Here is a 14,688-nt window from a genome sequence, read left to right as displayed (position 1 = left end):
AAGTGCAAGCAGCTGAGCTTATCGTGAATGGACCTTCTACTATGACTTCTAGCATTATTGGTTTAGGGAACAAGGAAATGCTTGTCAAATCAGAAACTGTAACGATGCGGCAATGAAAATAAGAAATTACTATTAGAAAAATAATATATAATATAGCAACCGACCTGTCGAGTAAAATCTAAGTCTTTATGATGGAGAAATTTTAATAATATTTAAAGATTTTTTTTTTAAAGATTTGACACGTTTAGAGGATATCTTTATTTATATTAGTTTTAGGTCTTGAAAATTAGTTAATTAATAATGTGGGACCATTTAAAGAAATATAAAATATAAAATTAATAATGTGGGACTATTGAAAGAAATATAAAACATAAAATTGATAAGTGATAATTTTAGGCTCCTTAAAGAATAGTTTTCTTCTGCTTATTTCATATTAATTCATTCCGAGAACTTGCTCGAGTTTATATCTAGATATAATAGATTCTCACTTGGGAAATTGTTATACAAGTCTATAACATGGAAGGTATTTGAGATCTCTCAATCACATAGATAAGGATCCTACTTCTTCAGCTTTAATTTATTATAAGTATCTATAAAAAATATCTCTTTTTACAAGTACATCGTAACTATATCTCCTTCCTTGAATACCTTATCTCTTTTGTGCTCCTTGTACCTAGCATTAATAGTTTACAGTTTTCTTTTCACTTCAGCTTGGGTTGATTGTATTTGCTTTGTTATGTTGCTGTTTGCTACACTTGTTCCATGAGCTTTTGGTAGGTAAACTAAATCTAGAGCATGCTTAGATACTTTCTTTTAAAAATATAGAATGGTGATACTTTGTTATAGGTAAATTCAGCTTGTAAGAGTGTGAAATCTTATTGTCTTAATTTGTCACTATAAATGTATCGAATCAAGTTTCCCAAAGTTCTATTAGTTATCTCAACCATCAGTTTGTGGATGTCTAGTGTTGCTAAACTTCAAACTGGCATCAAATTTTTTCCACAAGATCAACCAAAAATGGGATAGAAATTTAGAATCTCTATTAAGTGATTGATTTGGGTACCTTATGTAGTCACACAACTTCTTAAAAGAATAGCCCGATAATATGTATCATATTTGAAGTCCTTCGACGTAGTTTGAAATGAATTATTTTGGAGAATCAATCCACGACCACAAATACAAAATCAACTCCCCTATGAGTTCTTGGTAATCCCAATATAAACTCCAATGATAAATCCTCCCAAATGTCTTCTAGAACTGGTAATGGCATATATAAACCAGTGGATAAGTCGAATATTTTATTACAAAATAGCCAATATCCCTTTTTAATTGTGGCCAAAAGTATATTTCCTCGATGCTGGCTATTGTTTTGTTTTGTCCGAAATGTTCGTTCATTCCTCTTTCATATAAATTTTGAATATTTTTTTCTCATAAGGATACCCTTGGAATGCATAACTTATTACCGATAAATAAGTAACTATCATGTATATGAAAATCAAATTCATCAAATGTTTCTCGAATAATTTTTTCTCATAAGGATATCCTTCGAATGCATAACCTATTACCTATAAATAAGTTCTATTAGTTACCTCCGTCTGACCATCAGTTTGTAGATGTCTGGTGCTAAACTTCAAACTAATATCAAATCTTTTCCACGAGATCAACCAAAAATGGAATAGAAATTTAGAATCTCTATAAAAAAAGTGATTGATTTTGGTACCTTATGTAGTCATGTAACTTCTTAAAAGAATAGCCTAACAATATGTATCATATACGAAGTCTTTCAATAACCACAAATACAAAATCCAAATACAAAATCAACTCTCCTCTGAATTTTTTGTAATCCCAATACAAAAACCAGTGTTTTGTGATTGACTCGTTTGATAAGTCAAATATTTTATTATAAAATAACCAATATCCCATTTTAATTATGATCAAAAGTAATTTTTCTCCATGCTAGCTATTGTTTTGTTTTGTCCGAAACCTCTTCTATGTAAATCTCAAATAATTTTTTCTCATTAGGATATGCTTGGAATGCATAACTTATTACCTATAAATAAGTAACCTTCATGGATATGAAAATCAAACTCATCAATTGCTTTTCAAATATTTTTTTCTTATAAGGATACCATGCATAACTTATTACATATAAATAAGTAACCATCGAAAATCAAATTCATCATACGCTTCTCCCAAACATATTTTAAATCCTACAACTTCATTATTTAAAGAAAAGCTCGTTGAAAGAATAGACTTACGGACTTAATTTAACTTAGAATATATTTTAGGAATCGTAATTAGTACCAATCCAATCCAATTATGGGCAAACTAGGCCATATAATCACTGTGTTGGGTCCAATAAGAAGTCCAAACAATACCTCAAGGAGTCTCACCATCGTGGCACAGTCTTCGAGACTATGTCAGGCGATGATACTATGAGTCTGAGCAATTGTACCGTCCCTAGCAGGGATTAAGCGATGGTACAACTATACTTAAAAGGTCTTTATTTACTAACTAATAATACTAGACTATTAAAAGAAACATAAAATATAAAAATTAATAATATGAAATAAATAAAACTGATAAATGACAACTTTAAGTTGAGATTTCGCATTACAAATGCTGGGAGCAGAATCATCTTAAGTTTTCAGACTTCTGGTGGTCCGAGATCATTTGGCATGAACACAAAACACCCAAGCAAGCTTTTCCACATTGTTGTTGGTTTATGGTAAGCAGCTGAAAACTGAACACAAGCTGATGCAGCAGGTTCTTTTGCAGCAACCAGTAGTGTTCTAAGAATGTGGGGAAGAAAGTAGGTACATATTGAAGGGCAGATCTAAGACTTGCATAAACAATAGAGTCATTCAAAAGCAAAATCTTACGGGAATCTTATTACACAAGCTAATAAGAAACATCTGCTGGCCACAATTGTTCACTGAATCTGGCCAGGAAAAAAGCCACTGAATCTGTTCAACAAGTGGGTAAAGATATGATTTTTCCGGCTCTGCTAAAGATCCAAGAGAGGATTCCTCTTGCAGAAGTTGACACCAACCATGAAAGCTAATTTTCGTTTCGAGTGCCTGCTTTCAGGTGGTGTTGCTGGAGATTGGCTATAACATGCTTACATCATGACCCAAAATTGTCTTCTTCACAAGCAAGACACATCAGCTTCTTTCTTAGATTTGTCGTCGATGTAAATGACAGGTAGCAATCTCCATGATATATTCTTTTGTTTGAAGAAACAACCTATGGAGTGGTGTCCATCGGACCATTGGCGACAACTTTTCTTCCTGATTAGATGTGTTCAATAGTGAATTGATTCCAAGTGTCCCAGCAGAAACACATCAAGAAAAATAGTAAGCAATTAGATGCTTTATTTCATATTAGATTCATTATTATTACAAGAAAGGATCAAGCAGCAAAGCAAAGTAGTTCCACTCCCAAACCCACTTCCATCTTATATATCCTGCAGAGAAGTGGAGGATAAAACATGATGACCAGGAAATGATCATCTCACAAAGGATCATCATAACATCGTGAATCGCAAGAGCTCACAACTATCTTACTTACCATAGCAAGGTGTCAAAGGTCTGATCTAGTCGCTGTCGCTGCTGCTGCTGCTGTCGCCATGGTGCTCCTCACCGTGCTTCTTCTCCTTCTTCTTCTTCTTCTCCTTCTTCTTCTCCCCGTGTTCCTCTCCGCCATGGATCTTTTCCTTGATCTTCTCCACTATTCCTCCTCCTCCCTCCTTGTGATGTTCTTCCTCCTTGTGGTGCTCTTCCTCCTTGTGGTGCTTCTCCTCCTCCTTGTGGTGTCCTTCCTCCGTGTGGTGCTTCTCCTCCTCCTTGTGGTGCCCTTCCTCCTTATGCTCCTCCTGCTTGTGCTCTCCTCCGATATGAAGCTTCTCCTCGATCTTGTGAATGATTCCTGCCATTCCTTTTTCGTCTCTTTGCTTGCTCTGATGCTACTTCCTACCGATGGAAAATGGAAACCGTGACGAGTCCCTATTTATCGACGCAAAGAAGTCTTCGGACAGGGCTCCTCCACCGAAGCTTACAGTGACGGAATTGCCTAGATACGAAGAAATGTAAATCTGGTGTACCTTTTCAAACAGCAGACACGTAATAACCACTGAAAATAGTTGCCACGTGAATAACGATCTAGTTGAAAGGCATCCCACGCGGCTTTCTCCTGTTGGTCTGTGTCCCTTCGATCGTGTTTTCATCCCCTCGGAGTCGACGCGGAGTTCCTGGCGTCGGGTTCACGTGAAATCGACCGACCTTGGTGCCACGTGGCCTGGACATCGGGATGGCCGCAGGTCGGTGGAACGCTTTCATCGAACATACCAGAGAGGTTTTTAAGTCGATTTGCGTCCATCGACCCGTTCGCTTACCCGTGCGAATATTAATTAAACATGCGTGGAGCCCACAGTAATCTGCCGATCTGTCCGTTTCCTAACCCTGGTAGACGACGAAAGTAACAAGGCTCAGTCAACTATTTCATTTATTAAAAACTCTTTCTTCTCCATCAACGTAGCTACCCGCATCCTTTAATTGCTTCTTTATTGGATGATGATGGGTTCATCCGCGGGCCCCGCTGTTGATTCCGTCTGCGAGGCGAACAGGTGTATGAAAGCGGTGATCGGTACCGGGTAAGAAACGGTCATCTCTTGCCTGTCGGCAACGCAAGTTGGGGATTTTGATGGGTTTAAGACGACGGGGAATGGATGAGGACTTTTGCTCATCCCGATTTTATTTTCGGAGCCAATAATTCATCGTGGCATCCAATCCAATCCAATCCAATCGATTGCTCCATGCCAACACACAACGATTGTAATGTCGGTGAGCTGAATCGACGTGGACATCGGGCTATCACTATTCTTTTTCTCTTACACAATAATTTATTATGACATTATATTCTCATCAATTTGACCCTTGGGATGACCTTTTCGATCGCTGTGAAGAACCGAAATTATACGATTAGGTTTCGATTTCTGGAAATTGAATCTTGAATTGAGCTCCGGTTTCAAACCAAATAACGATAAAATAAAATAAAATATAAATAGAGTTTATTAAATTAAAACCTTTGATCTAGAGTTTATTAATCTAAATTAGTATTTTGATAGAGTACTTTATTTTTTTTCAATTGAAATAGGTGGGTTCGTTACAATTCTTTTTCTCTTATATAATTGATAGGAGATATACTGATGGTTAATTATCTGACATGTCACTGTTACATGACACCCAATGAAAATAGATAAAATGAAGCTTCTTTTTATCATTCATGATAATAAAAATAATAAAAAAAAAATCTTGTTATTAATAACAAGAAAGATAACTATAAACTTCATTCTCGAAAGATAAGCTTTTTACGGTAAGTATAGTATCTTACGTTTAAAACAAAGAAAAAAGATGACATCTCTTGATTATTTACTTTCATACTTATACGTCTTGGAGATTACTAATGTAACATATTGGGAGCATAGTATTTATATCTTATAAATACTTCAAATAATCATTCACATAGATATTAACGATCTTTTTTTTAATAATAATAAAAGTTTATTAATATCTAAATTCATTTTGGTCCTAATTTCATCAAAACTGATGATTTTAGAACCGCAAGTCTCCCTTAGTTATTTGAGTTAGAATTATTTGGATTGATGATTCTATTACCGTAATTACAAACTTATATCCATTTACTTTAAATCGAGAAACTCTTGCTATAATATGTGTACTTAAAAGTTCAATATATCCCGTAGATTCATCGTATGTCATATTTAACAAGTGGGGCAACGATTTAGAGTACTAAACATTTGTTATTAGCATCCATTCAGAAAATTCAGACGGATGGCTCCTAATTTTGACTAATATTATTCATTTTTAGTCAAAACTAATGGTGTTTTGAGAATGTATTTTATATTTTTATTATGTATTTAGAGAAAGAGATTTGAGTGAATATGTAGTTGTGAAATACTTTGACTATCTAGTAAATAAGAGATGAAAGTGTTATTGTGATAAATTTATCATTCTAATATTTTTAATATTTATTCAAAAGTAAATATATATATATATATATATATATATCAAATAAAAATAAAATTAATAGATGAATGTATATAATCTTATATAGATATTCGTATAGCTCATATATAAAATAAATAAATATTTTAATCATATGATCGAAAGATGAAAAAAAACATGTATTGTAGGGAAGAAATTAAAAGATGTCTCGAAAAAAAATAATATAGAAATTTAAGAATAGAGTTATTATCGTTTATAAGATTATCGATTCAGCAAAACTAACGACTCTACGAGCAAGCGGTATGATAGACTTGTGAGAGAGAGTTGATCGAATCTATAGAAATTGAAGAGAAAATAAGGGTCAATCTTATAAATATAGAGAATGTTATATGATTTTTCTAAAAAATATATTAATATTCCATAAATATTAAAAATGCTAATATTATGCTAAGGTGGTATTAGTATTCGAGCATTTGCAATACGACATCCAAATAAAATATGATATGAAAAAAATATTAGATACTAATTCACGTTTGAAATGTAATTTAGGCTTTGAATGCACATTTAAAGATTTAAATAAAAATTTTTATGTATTATTTTAAATATGATAAAATCATATTTCTTTGAAATTAATAATAATCAAACATTATTTTCATCACTTTCAAACAAAAAAAATTCATATAATGTTAGATAATATAAATAAATAATACTTATAACATTGCAGATAACTGTTTGAATCAAATACGTTTTCAAATTGTCAACATATAAATTCTTTTGCAAAACTTTTAACTAGCAAAAACTTATATATCATCTAAAGCATATGTATTAATATTTTCTAAAACATGTTTGATATAGTCATCCGATATTTATCCGAATTGTATATCCTCATATAATCAATAATTTTGATGCCTCTTTTTATTTCCTTATACTTCCCACAAAACAATTATTCCTTCTTTTATTTCCTTCATAATATAAATATCAAATTTATTAAATAAATCAAAATTAATTAATATATAATCCTCTATATCAATCTATTTATCAGAAATACAAGAAAATTCAAAACCATAACTATTATAATTTTTTTTACACTTATATGAATTCAATTGATATCAAATCGGTCCTCAATAGATCAAGATATTTTGTAATCCATCATTCAATCATCTGTACAGTAACATCTTTGTTAAGTCATTAGCTCCTTTGTTAGCTGAGTTGACATCCTCGTCAGCGCAGATCATCGACTTCATGGGACCTGATCGAGTCAACCCAATCCTCGACTCACCGGTGCGGTTGGACCCATTTCCATCTTGGTCGACGTCTAATATCCACAGTTCAATCATATAGGAGCCAGCACAGCCAATAACGAAGAAGGTAGGCGAGAGGGTAAGTAAGAGAAGTGCAACTAAGTTTTGTTTGCCTACGTATATATAATGAGTTTCCTGGTATGGTTTAGACCCCTGCTTTGCCGCCGTTGATACTGAGAGAGAGAGAGAGAGAGAGAGCAGCGGAAGTGCGAAGAGCGAAACCCTAGACGCCGTCACCATGGCGAGCGATTCGTGGAAGCCCGGTTGTTTGTGATATTGCGATTGTCTCGTGTTGTGTTCCTGGTGATCGATTGAGGTTTTGTTCTTTGATCCTTTTCTGTTTGTTTCTGGTGGCTGGTTTCGATCTGCAGTCTCTGGTCGCGAACGAGGACTTTCAGCACATTCTTCGTGTTCTGAACACGAACGTCGATGGAATGCAGAAGATCATGTTCGCGCTTACCTCCATCAAGGGTATCGGTCGCCGCTTCGCCAACATCATCTGCTAAAGGGCCGACGTGGACATGAGCAAAAGGTTGTTATTCTTTAAGCCTTCCTCCTCCTTGGCTATTTCTTGATCTTAGTGTTTATTTAAGGGCTAATATTTAGCGTTTGCGCGTGTTGGTATTGTGGAAGTTTTATTTACACCTCGCTTCCTGATTGTTGGATGTAGATTATGCTTCTTACATTGAAAACTTATGTATTGGTTAGAGAGTCTTTTTTCGAGCACAATATTTTTGAGATATCGTTGCAAATAGTTCTAAACATATGGTTAATGATCACCGGGATTTGAAATTTTGGTATCTTCTGGCGGAATATTCTTTGATGTCTCCTTGCGTTGAAATGTTCTTCTTCCTTTACTAGGGCTGGTGAGCTGTCGGCTACTTGATGTCAGTGGTTTTCAATCCACGCCAGTTCAAGATCCCAGATTGGTTCTTGAACATAAAGAAGGACTATAAGGATGGCCGGTACTCTCAGATTGTTTCAAACGCCTTGGACATGAAGCTCAGGGATGACCTTGAGAGACTGAAGAAGATAAGGTTGGGTACTCCATACTTTACAAAGTTTTTTATGATGAATTCTGTTTTTATTCTTGAGAAATGGTTGTAAGAGTTCTTTTCTATCTATCATTTGTCACATTCCATTTTTAATTTGACCTTGTAGCTTTTATTTTATGCCATTCACCTGTTGTCGTTTCATCTTAAAATACAAAATATATATTTTCATATGGGTCTCAATGTTCTTTTAGTAGAGTGACATAGTTTTCTTACTTATCTATATATGGTTTTTGGCTCTGAGACAGGGGTGTAATATCTAGAACAATAGTTATCTAAATTTACCTTTTCACTCACCCATTATTTCTCTGTCATTTGGACAGAGTTTCTATGTTTCCTATGAGGCTTGCTCTGTATGAATGATTGATTAGTTGTCCTAAAAGTTACAGTGGATATATAATTTTTATGTTATTGTTTCATTTTGATTTTGTTCTTGTGTAATCTTCATTTTCAAATTATTAGATAGTCGCGATACTGATCATTCTACTCACAAGATTGGGGGTGCATTGTGAGTAAACCCCCTTGTTGAGTTTTAATGGTCTAGTAAAAGGATACCAACTTTATAAATGAATCTAATGAGCGTAAACCCCCTTGTTGAGTTTTAATGGTCTAGTAAAAGGATACCAACTTTATAAATGAATCTAATGAGCTTAAATGTTCTGCTGCTTGGTAGTTAATTTAAATTGTCATGTCAGGTGTTTTTATACATCATCTTTTGCCATTTGAGGTGGTTTTGGTTGAATGGATTTATAGTGCTAATGCCGTCCTCAAGGACATTCTTGATGTTGAATATTCATTGTGTAACTTTACCTGCAATTGATATTGTCTTGTGTAATGTTTATTACTCTCGATGTTATCCTTCAACAGTTCAGCAATCTTTGGCGTTACACTTTCATAGTGATGTGTGGTGATGCTTGTGGTTCACTAAAAAGGCTTATTATTGGTGCCCTAAATTAAATGATTTGTGACTTGTGAGGTTGTTGAGTAACTCAAGTTAATATTGCATTTTGACAAGTGATTGGGATGTGTTGATATAATTATTGGTATAATGTGCTTAACAATGCGATGCATCTTGAAATTCTTGGATAGTGGTGATGGTGAAATCGAAAAACACGGTGACTGATTTGGCCAGATGGTCTCACAGCAAGGCATGCCATGTTATGGCTGACTGATTCACGATCTGATTTTTATATTTATTCTGAAATATACTTCGATAAAGGGGAGTCGATCACGCATTTTCACATGTTGGACTGAGTGCTTTGTACACCTTTTCTTATGTCTAACACTATTGAATTATCATCTTACACTATAGGTTGGAGTTAAGCATCAGTTTGTCTGCTGCAGGAACCACCGTGTTGGTGTCTCAAAGAAGCGATGAACTTAACCATCTAATTATGCTCCTTAATTCTTCTATTTTTTGGGAACTTGATGGCTCTGCTTAGATTTTTTATTCTTTATGTCAGACATGACTATCGGTTTATTCATTTGGCTGAGTTTGGTGACGGTTCTTTTTGTTAACTTGACGCCTCTGTTAAAATTGGCATTCTCCCTTTCACCTGATCAATCCTCCAGTGCCTTATGGAGTTTGAGACAGTCCTTTCCTGTAGGTCACTCACTATATGCATTATATGCATATATGTGAATGAATGAATAACCAAATGTGCAATTGCTCCATGGCAAACTTGCATTGTATCCAAGTATCGGAAATTAAATATAATCTGTATAAAATGATAGTTTTGCGAATTGAATGGTCATAGAATTTTCATTCCCAAGGAGACTACAAATCCTGCTACTAGTGCTATCAAGACAACTACAAATCATGCTACTGGTGTTATCAAGACAACTATATATATATATATATATATATATATATATATATATATATATATATATATATATATATATATATATGAAGTACGTGAGAAACTATGTTATATCAAAAAAAAAATTGGCCATTTAAAATTCTGGCGCATAATTTTGATACGAAGTACAAGTAAAATCCATTTTACTCATATTATAAGCTAATATTTCATGTTTTTCATGTCGATGAATGGGACTTGATTGTGTGTTAGCCGACATGTACGCGAGCACGCAAGCCGACATGAATACACAGCACGCGGGGCTTTTCCGCCAAAGGCCATCCGATCGAACACCAGAGAATGCTGTCGGTATACGATAAAGCCAGCGCCAATGGGCGAAGAGGACGCTTCCGTCGATGTCGGATTCTTTAAAGTGTGGTGTTCTACGCACCGAGTCGTTGATAGAGAACTTCCCACTCGTAGTTTATCCTCTTCCCTCTGAACGTAGTCGTTTAACGCAGTCGTTTTTTCAACCCAGTCTCGCAAAATTTCGATATCTAGAGGAATTGTGGGAGCCGTGACAAAAAGTTGCAGTCTTGGTTGCTGGGATTCCATTTCTTTGCTCCATATTTTTCCCTCTCTATTTTCTTCTGATGTAGCCTCACCTAGGTATCTTTCTTCTGCTTTTCCTGGGGGTTCTCCTTTCGTTGCTTGAGGCGATCCCAAAGTGGCCGCATAGTCTAATCTTCGCGCTGAAAGCTGGTGCTTTTGACTCTGGGAGAGGTGAGGTTGCTCCTTGTTTCGGTGCTTGCATTGGTTTTCAATCCTTTTCTGATCTTTTTAGGCCGTTCTGAGACATTGGAGGTTTCCGTCGATGAAATTGTTCTTGGTCTTGATCAGAAGTTTGTGGTTTGAGGGCATTTCTTCTTCAAAATCCCCATTTTTGAGGTCGTAAAATGAGCCTTCGATGGTTGATCTGACATGAGGCTTTCATCCTGCAATTGCCACTATCCCCTAATCTGCTGCTGCAAGTCATCCTCCCGCTATTACCCGCCTTGCCCTCCGAAGTCGCAATGGGGAGATGCCGAAAACGTTTCCTCGAGCCCTGCTCCAGCTTCGACCATTTTGGCGAAGAAGCCTTCTGAAGAAAAGGTTGTGGTTGAGCAGACCAGTCCCGAGGGCGGGAAAGATGAGATCTCGCTGAAGAGCAGCCTAAAGAAGCCAAGATCATCGGATTTAGAACCGTTCGGAAAGGGAAATGTCAAATGGTTGGACTTACTGGGGAAGGAGCTTGTTGAGATCAAGGAATTTGAAGCAATGTGAGTTGTCTTCTTGTTATATGCTATAATAGTATGGTGCTTCCTGAAGTGGTTCTTATCACTGTCCTATTTATAATTTACAGCAGATTTTGAGATGGATTTAACCAGAATCAACTTTACAGAACCCATGTAGTTCTTGATTTATTTTGGTTAAGTTAGAAGCTTAATTCCTTAAGTTTATACTGCACTATTGGACATTACAGTAAACTAAATCTTATGCACTATCCTGCAGCACACTATCTGCAGTTTTTTTAGATCATCACATCTTTGACACTGTCCTTTATCTCATAGTAACATTACCCATAAAAAGCTTATTTATAATTCATATGTCTTGTTCTTGGAGAAGAAGCCTTTTGATGTATTTATGGTACTCCTTTTTAAGAAACTTGAGTTGGCATAAAATGTGTGCTTTACACCGAGATAGCTGGTTTCCCAATTAAAACAATGCAAGTTAGTAGTTTGTTTTGAGCAATATACTGGTTGTTCTTCTTAATCTTTGAATGTTCTTCACTCCATGTTAGCCATTGTCAGTAATATTTTGTGTTGTTCACAAACATAAATATTTCTTATTCTGTTTTTCCTAATGTCCCTACAGTCCATCTCAGCATCTTCCACTCATGTCACTATTTTCTTTATATATTATTTCTTGAGTTTCATTGCTTTAAATTGATATACTTTGGAAATTCAAACATTGGTTTAGATGTGGTTTGAATTTATTTCTTTACTTAAAAGATGTATAAATGATGCTTTATAGAAGCCATATATCCATGGTTTTGACAGACTTTGGAATTGACGGGTTGGGTATCTGTCTCCTAAGTTTTTGAGGATTCTTGAAAGGACAATAATTGTGATGATTAAAGAAGAGGAAAGCAACACTGAGAATGAAAGAACGAAAGCAACACTGAAAAAGCCACTTACTAACGTCAATGCCAATTTGATTTACACTGCTGCATAGAAGAATGACCATGCATTCTAGATATTAATAGCTGACGTTGTTATGTTGCCTCAATGGTAAGGACTTCACTGTAGTTGTTGCTTACTGTTTGATTATGATTTGTTGGTCATTGGGCTTGCAAACATTGTAACTCCATAGGTGACAACAAAGTAGCTATTTGCAGATAAAGAATCAGATCAGCGAGTCTTGTTTTTCTCCTTCGATGTCACTGATATGGAAACTGCATTTTGTATCTTGAACTTGCAATTGGCTTGATGAGGAGATTTGTCTTGAGCAACTGGCCTGATCTAGGTATCTGTGTTGAACATTGCTCCAATTAAATGTATATTTACTAAAGCAATCGATTTGCCTGAAGCCCACCATGCATGACTTAAGTTTAAACTTCAACTATAACTAATATGGTTCGTGCAATTGGGTGTCAATTAAAATTGCACTTGTTGTGCAAATAGAGAAATTATAAATAGACCCAGACCCAGTTACTCATGTAGTATTTCAGATTTTGCGACAGATACAATTGGAATGTAGATAAATTGGTGTCAATCTGGCGATTCCTATTCAGTGGAACGAAAAGCCCATATAAAGCTTTACTAACATGCTCTTGATGAGATGACTTTGAGGTCTGCTCCACCTATTAAGAGAGATAGTCTGTGTTTATGGACTTTCATTAAATTGGTCCATCTGCTTTTGTTGTTCATCTTGTAAGTAAAGCCTTCAATTTGTGTAGAAAAAATTTGATTGTCCTTATTCATTGAGATGCATGCGAGGGGGAATGCCTTATTTCATGTTGCCAAAAATGGTGATGTTATCTAATGAATTAAATGTTTGTTATCTGCTATGGTTTGTGTTTAATCAGTTGAGCCCAAATACTGATTGACTGCTATTTCCTTACCTTCAGGAGAGAATTTATAGAACATTCCATAGAGCCTTTATATGATTATTCTGTTGAAAGAGGATTTTTAATGCTTATGATGACTGAACAGATGAAGTGGTTGTCCTACGAATTCTATAACATAGTTTTGTATTTCTTACAGTGAGTCTGAAGAATCAGAGGATTATGCTGATGACAGCACAGCTTGCATTTGTGTTATTCAATGACAATAATTTACTTCTCTGAAAGTCTTCCCGGAAAAGAACTAGCGAGCATCAATCATCCAGCTGCCATTAAGATCTGCTCGATGTTCTGATTCTGCGAGTTCATTTTTGTCGAGAATCGATTAAGCCATCAAACATCCAGCTTTCCTGCTCTTTAAAAAGTCCTTTCAAGGTTGGAAGAAATTTGTCCAAATCAAGCAGATGCTATTGGTCTCATTGGCATCCAGCTCTGGAGTTGGATGGAGTAGATGCAGCAGTTCATACATTGGATGCAGTTGGAAGCCATTGATGTCTCTGACGTCCAACCGAAATGGCAGATGTACTTTTGGTGCATTTCATATGTTGGATTCTAGCTGAAGTGATTGTTCATTTTTTTTGTTATTCTTTTTCACTTTGTACTTGTTGATCAGTTGATATTGGTTTTAATTTTTCTTTTCTGCATGAAGATGATGCTTGCTGTTTCACGCTCTACCTTTTGTATTCTAGATGAAATATTTATCCATGTCATCCGATCTACCTCTCCATTTTGTCCAGATTACTTATCAGCCTTCAGCTGATCGCAAAATAAATTTAAAGAAGTCTTGTGCAACTTATCAATTGCTTCTCATATTGGCATTAGAAAAATATATTCTTTAGAAAATAAATAAGATTCTTTCATTGATTCTTTCAATTAACTGAAATTTACATGCCTTCTATGCATACTTTTCAGCATCAGTTTGGATTCTGAAGTGCAGGATAAAATTTTTGACAATTTTAGAAGCATTAAATACAAACATGTTTTTTTTTTTTGGCATATATATATATATATATATATATATATATATATATATATATCTCTCTCTCTCTCTCTCTCTCTAAATGTTAAGATTCTTCATATGTAACCTTCGATAATATCATAAAAAAAAACCAAGTTAATCACTTTCAAGTTTCGACTATTGTTATGATCAATTAATTTGAGTAAAAAAATATTGAAGTAAAGAATATTTAAAATATTCTTAATATATTTTTTCAAGTAGTACTATGTTGGCCGATATTAATATTAATTAAAATTTTGTTGAGCTCTCAAACGACGACCAAATCATCCATATTGGCTGTAAGGGTTTGTATACAAGTTAGATGATATACGCATTAAATTTAAGTTTACAAG

At 34.9% G+C, this 14,688-nt stretch overlaps 2 protein-coding genes and 1 long non-coding RNA gene across 6 annotated transcripts; 2 read left to right on the top strand and 1 right to left on the bottom strand.

Annotated features, from left to right (window-relative positions):
- Window positions 1-2,843: 2,843 nt before the first annotated feature.
- LOC103982972 (protein SRC1-like) lies at window positions 2,844-3,993 on the bottom strand. 2 transcript variants are annotated; one of them, XM_065105906.1, is made up of 2 exons: window positions 3,571-3,993; window positions 2,844-3,290 (listed from the first exon to the last, which is right to left on the bottom strand). In XM_065105906.1, the coding sequence occupies exon 1, from the start codon at window positions 3,932-3,934 to the stop codon at window positions 3,596-3,598; it is 339 nt and encodes a 112-aa protein (XP_064961978.1). In that variant the 5' UTR covers window positions 3,935-3,993; the 3' UTR covers window positions 2,844-3,290; window positions 3,571-3,595. The 2 variants fall into 2 exon arrangements, with proteins under 2 accessions (XP_064961978.1, XP_009398357.2); XM_009400082.3 differs by lacking the exon at window positions 2,844-3,290 and adding an exon at window positions 3,355-3,466.
- Window positions 3,994-7,483: 3,490 nt separating this feature from the next.
- Window positions 7,484-9,951, top strand: LOC135610889 (uncharacterized). 2 transcript variants are annotated; one of them, XR_010486361.1, is made up of 3 exons: window positions 7,484-7,856; window positions 8,186-8,361; window positions 9,689-9,951. It is a non-coding gene; the product is annotated as an uncharacterized LOC135610889 (long non-coding RNA). The 2 variants fall into 2 exon arrangements; XR_010486360.1 differs by lacking the exon at window positions 9,689-9,951 and having other exon boundaries at window positions 8,186-9,271.
- Window positions 9,952-10,569: 618 nt separating this feature from the next.
- LOC135610888 (uncharacterized) lies at window positions 10,570-14,005 on the top strand. 2 transcript variants are annotated; one of them, XM_065105905.1, is made up of 3 exons: window positions 10,570-10,958; window positions 11,076-11,494; window positions 13,481-14,005. In XM_065105905.1, exons 2-3 carry the CDS (start codon window positions 11,157-11,159, stop codon window positions 13,542-13,544), a joined length of 402 nt encoding a protein of 133 aa, XP_064961977.1. In that variant the 5' UTR covers window positions 10,570-10,958; window positions 11,076-11,156; the 3' UTR covers window positions 13,545-14,005. The 2 variants fall into 2 exon arrangements, with proteins under 2 accessions (XP_064961977.1, XP_064961976.1); XM_065105904.1 differs by having other exon boundaries at window positions 10,571-11,494.
- The last annotated feature ends 683 nt before the right edge of the window (window positions 14,006-14,688 follow it).

The sequence above is a fragment of the Musa acuminata genome, chromosome BXJ2-4, assembly GCF_036884655.1.
Source record: "Musa acuminata AAA Group cultivar baxijiao chromosome BXJ2-4, Cavendish_Baxijiao_AAA, whole genome shotgun sequence".
Taxonomy (NCBI): domain Eukaryota; kingdom Viridiplantae; phylum Streptophyta; class Magnoliopsida; order Zingiberales; family Musaceae; genus Musa; species Musa acuminata.
Note: the sequence above shows the minus strand (reverse complement) of the source record. Positions and strands in the feature narration are given on the sequence as shown.